At 47.7% G+C, this 11,440-nt stretch overlaps 1 protein-coding gene across 1 annotated transcript; it reads left to right on the top strand.

Annotated features, from left to right (window-relative positions):
- Positions 1-9,712: 9,712 nt before the first annotated feature.
- On the top strand, positions 9,713-10,915 carry LOC119281727 (WUSCHEL-related homeobox 9-like). Its single transcript, XM_037562182.1, has 2 exons — positions 9,713-10,287; positions 10,403-10,915. The coding sequence occupies exons 1-2, from the start codon at positions 9,906-9,908 to the stop codon at positions 10,648-10,650; spliced, it is 630 nt and encodes a 209-aa protein (XP_037418079.1). The 5' UTR covers positions 9,713-9,905; the 3' UTR covers positions 10,651-10,915.
- Positions 10,916-11,440: the final 525 nt, after the last annotated feature.

The raw sequence follows: 11,440 nt of genomic DNA, 5'->3' as shown, positions 1-11,440 counted from the left end.
CTCGCGATGGCCGCGCCGGCCCCCGTCGATGCACGCACGCTCGTGCGCCCAGCGCCCCGCTGCCACCCCGGGGCCGCTGCCTCCTTCCCCGCGCCGCGCCTGGGCCGTGCGCCCCGCCGTCTCGCTCGTCGCGCCCGAACGCCCGCCTGTGCCTCGGCGCTGCCGAGCCCGAAACTGCTTCGGCCGATTTCATCGCCACCCCTACCCCGCGCGCCCCTGGTGTGGTGCTGCTCGCCGATGCCACTGAAGCTGCTCCTCTCGCCGGTCGCCTCTGTCCTGTGCGCCGTCGCCATTCCCCGTCCTCCGCCCGGTGGGCGCCCGGCGCCGGTGCCCCGCCGTGGCCGAGGCCGATCCCCCGGTTCGCCCTGTCGGGCGTCCCGCCAGCGCCCAGGCGGGCTGTGCCCTGTGCCCGTTAACAAGCAAACCCGCTAGGCCCCTATGGCCCTATGACTAACGGGCCCGGCCCCAGAATGTTTTAATAAAAAAAAGAAAAGAGAGAATTAAATAATAATAATAATAAAATTAATTAGATAAATAATAATAATTAAATTAATTAATTAATAAGTAATTAATTAAATTAATTAATCTTGATTAGATTAACCTAATTACTAGTTAACTTAATTAACCCCTGATTAGCCTAATTAGTCAATGACCAGTGGGACCCACACGTCAGCGACCCAGCCAACACCTCTGTTGACTGCTGATGTCATGCTGACGTCATGATGACGTCAGCAAACACTGTTCTGGATAATGTTGATTTAAAATATTTAAATTAATCCTAAAAATGTTTTAAATCTTTTAAATTTAATATAAAATAAACCGTAGCTCAGATGGGAATACTTTCTACATGAAAGTTGCTCAGAACGACGAGACGAATCCGGATACGCAGTCCGTTTGTCCGCCACACACCCCTAACCTATCGAACTCGCAACTTTCCCCCTCCGGCTCCTTTGTCCGAAAACACGAAATACCGGGGATCTTTTCCCGGATGTTTCCCCCCTTAACCGGTACCACCTCATACCGCGTTAGGGCACCCCTAGCACCGTTACTTGTCTTGTCATGCACCGTCATGCTTATGTTTGTATTATATTTATTGTTTCTTCCCCCTCTTCTCTCCGGTAGACTACGAGACCGACGCTGCTGCTGCCCAGTTCGACTACGGAGTTGACGACCCCTCTCTCTTGCCAGAGCAACCAGGCAAGCCCCGCCCCCTTGATCACCAGATATCGCCTACTCTTCTCTATACTGCTTGCATTAGAGTAGTGTAGCATGTTACTGCTTTCCGTTAATCCTATTCTGATGCATAGCCTGACATTGTTGCTACATCTGTTGATACCTTACCTGCAATCCTAAATACTTAGTATAGGATGCTAGTTTATCATCATTGGCCCTACATTCTTGTCAGTCTGCCTTGCTATACTATTGGGCCGTGATCACTCGGGAGGTGATCACGGGTATATACTATACATACATACATACTATACAAATGGTGACTAAAGTCGGGTCAGCTCGAAGAGTACCCGCGAGTGATTCACGGATTGGGGGCTGAAAGGACCTTTGTCCCGACGGCCCTCTGTGTGGATCTTTGTGGCGGAGCGACAGGGCAGGTTGAGACCGCCTAGGAGAGAGGTGGGCCTGGCCCTGTTCGGCGTTCGCGGATACTTAGCACGCTTAACGAGATCTTGGTATTTGATCTGAGTTGGCTACGAGCCTATACGCACTAACCATCTATGCGGGAGTAGTTATGGGTATCCCGACATCGTGGTATCAGCCGAAGCACTTCAGACGTCAGCAACGGAGCGGCGCGCGCCGAATTGGACTGGAACGCCACTAGGCTAGGTCTGCTTTCGGCCGCGTACGCAACGTGCAGGTGTGCTATGGGCGATGGGCCCAGACCCCTGTGTGCTTAGGTTTAGACCGGCGTGCTGGCCTCTCTGTTGAGCCTAGGTGGGGCTGCGACGTGTTGATCTTCCGCGGCCGGGCATGACCCAGGACAGTGTGTCCGGCCAAACGGGATCAAGCGTGCTGGGTAAGTTGGTGCACCCCTGCAGGGAAGTTAATCTATTCGAATAGCCGTGATCTTCGGTAACAGGACGACTTGGAGTTGTACCTTGACCTTATGACAACTAGAACCAGATACTTAATAAAACACACCCTTCCAAGTTCCACAGACAACCCGGTGATCGCTTTTCTACAGGGCGACGAGGAGGGGATCGCCGGGTAGGATTATGCTATGCGATGCTACTGGAGATGCTACTTGGAGATGCTACTTGGAGATGCTACTTGGAGGACTTCAATCTACTCTCTTCTACATGCTGCAAGACGGAGGCTGCCAGAAGCGTAGTCTTCGACAGGATTAGCTATCCCCCTCTTATTCTGGCATTCTGTAGTTCAGTCCACCGATATGGCCCTTTACACATATACCCTTGCATATGTAGTGTAGCTCCTTGCTTGCGAGTACTTTGGATGAGTACTCACGGTTGCTTTCTCCCCCCCCCCCCCTTTTCCCCTTTCCTTCTTTCTGGTTGTCGCAACCAGATGCTGGAGTCCAGGAGCCAGACGCCACCGTCGATGACGACTCCTACTACACCGGAGGCTACTACTACATGCAGCCCGCTGACGATGACCAGGAGTAGTTTAGGAGAATCCCAGGCAGGAGGCCTGCGCCTCTTTCGATCTGTATCCCAGTTTGTGCTAGCCATCTTATGGCAACTTGTTTAACTTATGTCTGTACTCAGATATTGTTGCTTCCGCTGACTCGTCTATAATCGAGCACTTGTATTCGAGCCCTCGAGGCCCCTGGCTTGTATTATGATGCTTGTATGACTTATTTAGGTTTTAGAGTTGTGTTGTGATATCTTCCGTGAGTCCCTGATCTTGATCGTACACATTTGCGTGCATGATTAGTGTACGATTGAATCGGGGGCGTCACAACTAATTGTTTTCCTAGTCGATATTTTTCACCTGAAATTCAGCACAGATTAGTTATTTTTGTTTTAGCTTCATTCAAATGACATGTATGTACACCATTTACTTGCTAATTAACTAATTTGACTTAAGTAATTGGAATATTATGAATCATTTATGGCATATTTTAACCAGAACGTCATGACAGTGGACCAAAATAACTAGAAATTCCAATATATTTGAACATATTAGACATAATTTTACCAGAAATAAATAAATAAAATTATACTAAGACAATACTCCTCCCCATATAAGATTAACCATAATGCTTTAAAACTAGTTAAGAAAATCTAAAAAAAAATCTTGGTGTCAGTATCCATGTCTACTTCTTGTCTTATTGGTTGTTCTTATCAAAATCTTCTCTCATGGATCATATTTTCAATTTTAAAGATTTAACGATGTCACTTGAAATCAATATCCAGGGTACATCCAACAAAAACTTGATCTCTTACTCTCTATTAAACTCGGAATCATAGCCGAGTGTCACCAAGTTACGTTACTTACAAATTTTATAAGAATATCACCAACTGAATTCTCAATCAGAGCAGATTAGCATTAAATTTTAGTCTTTTAGACTCAACCATCTTAATCAAAAGATAAAAATATCATAACAAAATTTGATTAATTGATTCGGGGAAGAGAAGGAGAGGTCGAGCTTAGTGTGTTGGGGTTGGAGGGGCTGGATCTCATAGTAGGAGAAGTAGGAGGTGGAGGGACCAATTCTCATTGTCGTCGGGGCAATGAAGAATGAAGCGCTAGGTGAGGGGGGGGGGGTAGAGCTAGTGACCAGGGAGGGGAGGAGTTTGATGGTAGCCGAAAGGGAGATAATAAGGTGGAGCAGGGGAGTGGAAGACTACACAGAACAACTCGGTCATCATGAGGCTTGGGGACTTAGTCAAACGACATGTAGATCCCTAACTGAGTTTAGGTATTGATCAAAGATAATTAGTGAAACTAATGAGGCTGACAAGTGTATGAATAGGTTTTAGTCCCATGTGTGAAGATTGTTGAGCATTAGTGTCCCACCCAAAAAGTGGAAAAAAACTCAAGCATGAGAAGTTATTTCCGACTACCTCTGTTCCAGGATATAAGATGCATCAATTTTGTGAGAGTCAAACATTTGATGCTTGACCAATATTATAGAATAAAATATCAACATTATAAATACCTAATATATAAAATATAGAATACTTTTCATGATGGACTAGAGGATACAAATTTGATATTGTCGATATTGATATTTTTCCCTAAAAACTTGATCAAACATGCGCCACATTGACTTTCCTAAAAACTAATGCACCTTATATTAGAAAATGGAGGGAGTAGTCTTTAATTTTATTTTAGTAACTTTAGCAATTCTGCAATATTAAGAGGGGCCGTGGTTGACGAAGTGCTGGCTACACAATATAGTCTTCCCATACACCAAAGAAACAATAGCTGAAAAGCCAAGGGGGGGGGGAGGGACCATGTGTCCTCCCCATCGAATTGTTTTCTGTTGGTGATACTTTCATGACGTATTTTTGCTGGATTTTTCTTCGGTTCAGGAAATGTCCTTTTCTTCAAATTCTTCTCCAACTTCCACCTCCACTAGGGGTTTCTGGTCCTCTTCTGATGCAAGTCCATAAAAGCAAAGGACTAGAGATAAATATAGAAAAGATGTTTGAATATCTTATGAAATAGTGATGGAAAATGCATGTATTATCCTTGCAATAGGGTCAAGGTTGTTGGTGACCTACCAACACATCACATCGTCGACCTATTGTTGTTGAAAAGTTGCCGCATTGGGCTCTTGCCCTTCCCAACACAAATCCTGAGCGCATCACCGCCCCTACCCAAAGAGATCGTCACCGGCGCCATCTTCTCTCCATTGTCAGTGTGGAGAAGGGTAGGAGCCCCCAATCTAGAAGCTTTGAAGCCAGATTTGGAGTTATTTTTCCTCCCTTTTTTATAGTGTGGCTTATAACTTTCTAGAAATTATGATTCTAATTCATATGAAAGTCAAAATCCGGAAATTTAGGATACCTTAAAACTTCTATTTTCATTTTCTTGTAACTTTACATGGATTTTTTGGAAGATCAGCAACCGAGGAACATAGTTGTTTGTTGCTGGAATTCAGATTTGTTGCAAGTTTTGTCGAAATTTCTGAAAAATTGTTTGGATTTTTTAAAGGTTGTTTAGGATTTATTTGTTTGATTTTTTTCTAAAAACCATGGAAATTTCTGAAAGTTTATTTGGAATATTTTTAATACTTGTTTAGATTATTCAGAGAAGTTTCTAAGATTCTACTCCCTCCGTTCCTAAATATTTGTCTTTCTAGAGATTTCAACAAGTGACTACATACGGAGCAAAATGAATGAATCTACACTCTAAAATATGTCTAAATACGTCTGTATGTGATACTCCATTTGAAATATCTAAAAAGACAAATATTTAGAAACGGAGGGAGTAATTGATTTACATGAAAGCATGCAAAGAGGAAGTATGACATCACTACAATAGCTATCGGAGAGTGGCCATTAAGGCTATTCCTAGGCGGGTGACTGCCATATTTTACATAGTTTCCAAAAACATGATTGCAAATTATATTTCCTATTTCAGAATTAAAGCCAACACGCAGACAGAATAGGTGTGCCCCTAATGGATCGCTCCACTTGGCTCAGCTTCGTGGGCCGCATTTGGTTGTGCTCTACCCCTTCGAAACTCGCACAAAGCCCGTTTCACGGGCCGACGGCATCATCTCATAGTTCTAGTTTTTTTTCCTGAAGTTTTGTGCATGAGCGTAGAAATCATAATTTCGAGGCTCACAATCTCTCCAAATTTGCTTGTAATTTAGACATAGGTAGATATGTTTGGTTGGGTGTCCCTCATGACCCAAATCTTGTATCTATGAACATCATTTCGAATCAATAAAGTCGGCGAGATTTCTCAAAAAAAAAAATCTGCTCTTCTGGCCGCCCGACCAAAAAAAATCTTGTTCGCTCAAAAAAAAGTCTTGCCATTCCAAAAATGGGGCACAAAAATCTTGTGAAATCACCATCGTTTAGCCTTCGGATTTTCGGACTGTAGACCACTCTGCACCATACAGGCAGGGAGAGCCATGCCGTGCTGTTCCTTTTGTTTTCTTTGTGGAATTGAGCTATGATATTTTGTATTCATCGAAGTGTTCAGTGTCCACTCTCGGAATTATTTGTGCACAAGTGCTGCCAGCCATCGGAAGCGGGCACCGGATCATAGACTACTACGGTACTACCTATCTCGTCGGGAGGGGCGACGTGAATCGACCGCCTTCCGTTTGGCCACCCTGCATTGGGAATTTGCCGCCGCGTGCGGCCAGACGGAGCCGTCCAAACAGAGCCGCGCCAGGGCGCCTGCTGAGGTCAAACTCAATGGGCGTCGTTCGATCCGTGCCCAGCTCCCATAGGCCTCCAGATTTGGTTAATCCTGGTCACTCAATTTGGTGCGTTAGTAGATAGAGAGCGATCACGCGCGCGTGCAGCGGGCGTGGGGCGTCGCATCGAGATCGGGGTACGATCGGTGGATATTGGGGAAGACAAGGAAGAAGGACACGGAGATGCAAGGCGAGGCCGGACAGCGAGAAGGCCTCACGCTCAGGACCAACTCCAAGGTTGTTGTGCGCGCGGGCATAAAAGAATCGGCGGTGAACAGATTGAGGAGCTCGAATCTGTTTTGGACGAACGAGTCAAGACAATGCATGCATGTCTTACTACTCCATGCATGATCGTAGTCGTGTAGTAGTATTACTGCTGTCTATCTACAAATGAAACGTAGGAAAATGTTTTTGTCAGATTTATACGTCTAGTTCAGAACGCCCTGTATATATAGGTACTCCTGCGACATGACGAAGCCACGTCTAGGCTTGTAGTCACTTGACTACACAGCTCTTTGGCAAAAACGTAATACATCAAGTATAAATCATGCAAAAAAACATAAAAATATGTATATTTGACTACACAACTTTGTAGTGACTAGTTGACTACACATGATTTTATTTCTGGCACCGCCAACATCTATATCTACCTGTGCATTATTATTATTATACAGTACTAAACTTGCTATGATTAGTACTAGTTGTATTTTGTGGAAGAAAAAAGTGGCATGTCATGTCCCGCGTGGGGGTGGATCTATCATGTTTCATGGTACATAATCACACCGGTCAGCTATGATGATTCTTAAGCTCACTCAATTAATCTCCACAAATACCAATTAGCTTGGCCTTTCTATGATGTTTTGTCGGGGCAAAGCAACAAAACAGTATTATCTCGCAACAACAACAAAAAAGCACAAAACAGTAATCCTAAAAACGTAGCATACTGAGTTACCGACCAAATACAGCATGAGAGCAAATCAATCATCCAGACCCACGATAATTAGCCCCAGGCCATGCAACTTTACGCTCCTCGAGCCAGCCCATCCATGCACACTTTGAAGCGAACACATACCTGGGCATCATGAGACGGATCTCCCCATGCATGCATGCACCCTCGTCAATCACTTTTGCCACGAAAAGACGCACATGCACGTAGACGGGCGCGATCGAGAGGAGGAGGAGGAGGCCAATCATGTCCGCTTCCCTCCGTCCGTCCAATCCAATCGAGTCGTCACGCGAGAAAGGGTTACGAGACTACCCGCCTAAACTAATCCCGGCTGAATGGCTACTGCTATCTGTGGCATAGCGGTGGACCACGGCTGGTCAGGCGATCTCCCAAAGCTATAGCCGAAGGGCCGAAAGATCGGAGCCGAGGCGAGTGTCGAGACCTGCTCGATCGATCGCCTCGGGAATTGGCTCCCACGCAGCACAGCACGGGTTTCCCGTGCACGGTGCGCTCGGGAACGCCCAAAGGCCGGAAAGCCGGCAGTGCCGGCCGCGGCCGGGCGCCACGACCGACGCGAACTGCGACCGCATGCACGCAACGGCAACGGGCTCCCGGACGATCGTCGGTCTCTCTCACACACACAGAGACAGCTGAGATTATTCAGGTGGCAAAGCAAAGGGAGCGAGCTGGCCTTGCCGCCGCTTTCCGGAGCGGCCGCTCGCGGTCTCGTTCCGGTTGCCCGGCCCTGCCGCGGCCGGGCGTTGTGGCCGGATCATTGGTATCTGCTGGAGGACGCCCCAAAAGTGTGACACCTTCCACAACTTTTCGGGAGCTCTTCAGAAAAGTTCTGGCTTCCGCGGACTTAACGGGAGTACTAAGACTACGTATTGGTTGCTTAGCTTATAAATGGAAAATGTAAAAAGCTTAATTAGGTTAGGTGGTGCCATGCGTAGGGTTTGGCACCCATTCTCCGCTGATGAGAGTGCGCATGCAAAGCAGACAGGAATTCAGCCGAATCGAGTGTCATGCACGTACGGCGCTTGCGTTTTGCATCAACTCGTATGCATGATATGTCTTCATGCATGATTGGGCGTGTCTGGCTAGTTGGTGCGGTTTGTGATTGACGGCTTGGATACACAAGTCGGTCTGTCCTCACGGAAGAAAAAGCAGTGAGAATGGAATTGAAGCAGCGCTCCAATGCTGTTCGCCGATCAGTACAGGACGAGCCAGACGAGTGGGAGCTTTACTGTTTGACTAGTAGAACAGATAAGCCCGGCCTTCCCAGCATGTTATCGCCCTGACATCTCTTTTGAATTTCATGCCTGATCACGTTCACCCGTTGAAATTAGCAAGCACGTAGTACAACTGACAGGTTTGACGGCAAACATACATATAGCTAATCTCCACGCGTGCAGCTACCGATAATTAAGTTATGCAAGTGCATTTCCATCCTCTGATCCAGTACATTAAGATAATGGAGCGAGCGATAAAATTACGAACTAGAATAATTTCTGAAATTAGCATCGATCGATCTGTCTTGTCTTGGTGGCAGGTGTACTACTTAACAGTAATATATGATAAAAATGCCAATCTGTCTTGTTGCCGTTTAACCTGTCCCCATAAGCTACTCAAGAAATCCACGCCTTACATATTGAATTCACAGGCCGGCACTTCGATTGGGTTATACTAGATCGATCAACGGACTCCAAAACTAGATTGTCCATGCACCACGGGCCTGGTCCTCACCACGTACGATTCCCCTCGGCTAGTCACGAGTCACGACCCATGCAAGGAGCCAGAGATCACCATGGAATAACGAACCCCAAATCAGCCGCATTACTGTAATCCTCAACTCGGCAAACAGGGGCTCGTCTAAGGGGGTGTTTGGTTTAGAAGTCCTAAAACTTTTTCTAGTCCCAGGGACTAATCAAAAAAGACTCTCTAGTAGAGTCTTTTTCTAGTCCCTGTAGAAAAAGTCCCTTCCGTTTGGTTCCTAGGGATTTTTTAGGGACTTTTTCTAGTCTCTGGGACTAAAAAGTCCCTGAACCAAACACCCCCTAAGACATGATGCTACGCGACACGATGGCGCTTAGATCTGCATGCATGGGCGACCAGGGCCCCATTGTTAATTGGGGCCTTAAGGATGTCGGGCACGGCGCACGAGGCGAGCTATGCTATCAGTAGTAGCGTTTTGCAAGCAGTGGCAGCTTTTGCGCATGTCTCCCTCCATCCCCTTGCTCGAGGAAAACAAAAGGAAAGAAACCACGCACTGAGAGAGTGAGTGAGACCTTCGGATCCGCTACTGCCACTGCCACGACCACCGCCTCGGCCCTGGCCGGCCCTGCCCAATTATATAAGTGCCCCCTCTGCGCATCTATTGATTTCAGCATCGCTTCTGACCAGAAGAAGATCCCGGAAGAAACAAGATCGGTAGTACCACAGACTAGCTAGCTAGCACAACAAAGTTGGGGTCAGATAGTAGAGCATCTTGAAGAAGTAGCGTTAGATAGATCATCGAGCTCCTCGATCGATCGTGTATACACCGTGGTGATCGACGGAAGTGCCTAGCTCAATCTTACAGATAGCTAGCTAGAGGTAGTGTCAATGGAGGCGCTGAGCGGGCGGGTGGGAGTGAAGTGCGGGCGGTGGAACCCGACGGCGGAGCAGGTGAAGGTGCTGACGGAGCTGTTCCGGGCGGGGCTGCGGACGCCGAGCACGGAGCAGATCCAGCGGATCTCCACGCACCTCAGCGCCTTCGGCAAGGTGGAGAGCAAGAACGTCTTCTACTGGTTCCAGAACCACAAGGCCCGCGAGCGCCACCACCACAAGAAGCGCCGCCGCGTCGCCTCCTGCTCCCCCGACAGCAGCAGCAACGAGGAAGAGAGCGGCCGTGCCGCCGCCGCCGAGCCCGCGGACCTCGTGCTCCAGCCTCCCGAGAGCAAGCGGGAGGCCAGAGGCTACAACCACCATCCCCGGATCATGACATGTAAGTTAGCGTCCACGTCCTTGTTCATACGTAGAGCTTGGTTTGTTCCTAATGGAACAGTGTCCATAGATTGGATCATCGGGCCGGTGCTGATCCATTTCGTGCGTGCATGCAGGCTATGTGAGGGAGGTGACGGAGCAGGAGGAGGCGACGACGTGGGAGCGGCCGACGAGGGAGGTGGAGACGCTGGAGCTGTTCCCGCTCAAAGCAGCCTACGACCTGGAGCTAGAGGCGGACAGGTTCAGCCGGTACGTGAGGGGCGGCGAGCAGCAGTGCAGGGAGATCTCCTTCTTCGACGTGGCCACTGGACGAGATCCGCCGCTGGAGCTCAGGCTCTGCAGCTTCGATCGGTATCTGGTCTAAATCAACGTCGCACGCACGCATGCATGTAGCTGCTTGTATCACCTGTCAGTCTACCTGACCATGGATGTCGCACACGCATCATTGCCTAGTATCCGCATCAAAAGCTGTACGAGAAGGGATACGGCATGTGTTGTAGACGCAAGAGGCACGACCGTAGCGTACGTAGTTGCAGGCAGAATCTGAGAGGATCAGAAAAGAGCTCGCAGAGATTTCCAATCCCTTTCCGTTGATATTTTCATCATGAGATGTACTGTTTCTTTTTCTTCCTCCTCGCTTCTGGCCGGTTGCATGGTCTACTACAATTAACCTCTGGATGACAACTGATGCTATATGACCGTATTATTAGTACAGTACAAGTATGAAATCTGCAGTCAAGGTCTTGCCCTAGGAGACCGTCGAAATCTACAGTCAAAAACATTGCATGTCAATGTTTTAACTTGGCTGCAACTCGTAAACTCAAGGCGTTAGGTGGGAAGCTGCAGTATGAACACATGATTTGACACAGTATTACATGGAATTCGAAATGTCGTCCTTCCTACATATATAATCCCCACCTAGTGTGTACTACTACTACCCGTTAGACTGTCGTGCCGGGAGTACGTACGTCTTGTCCCTGGCCTTTTCAAGAAAAGGATTCTGACTTGCTCAGTGCATGTGGTAGTCAACTGTGTATGCTCTGCTCTAGGAAACTGCTGGGCGATGAGCCGCTTTGGAGGCTTGCCGTTGGACCCAGAGTTTCAAAGTTTGCAGCTAACTTTCCGGCCATCGGGTACATCTTGTTTGTTGACTT

This window comes from Triticum dicoccoides, chromosome 3B, assembly GCF_002162155.2.
Source record: "Triticum dicoccoides isolate Atlit2015 ecotype Zavitan chromosome 3B, WEW_v2.0, whole genome shotgun sequence".
Classification (NCBI taxonomy): Eukaryota; Viridiplantae; Streptophyta; class Magnoliopsida; order Poales; family Poaceae; genus Triticum; species Triticum dicoccoides.
The sequence above is the reverse complement of the archived record's forward strand: the minus strand, read 5'-3'. Positions and strand labels throughout refer to the sequence as shown.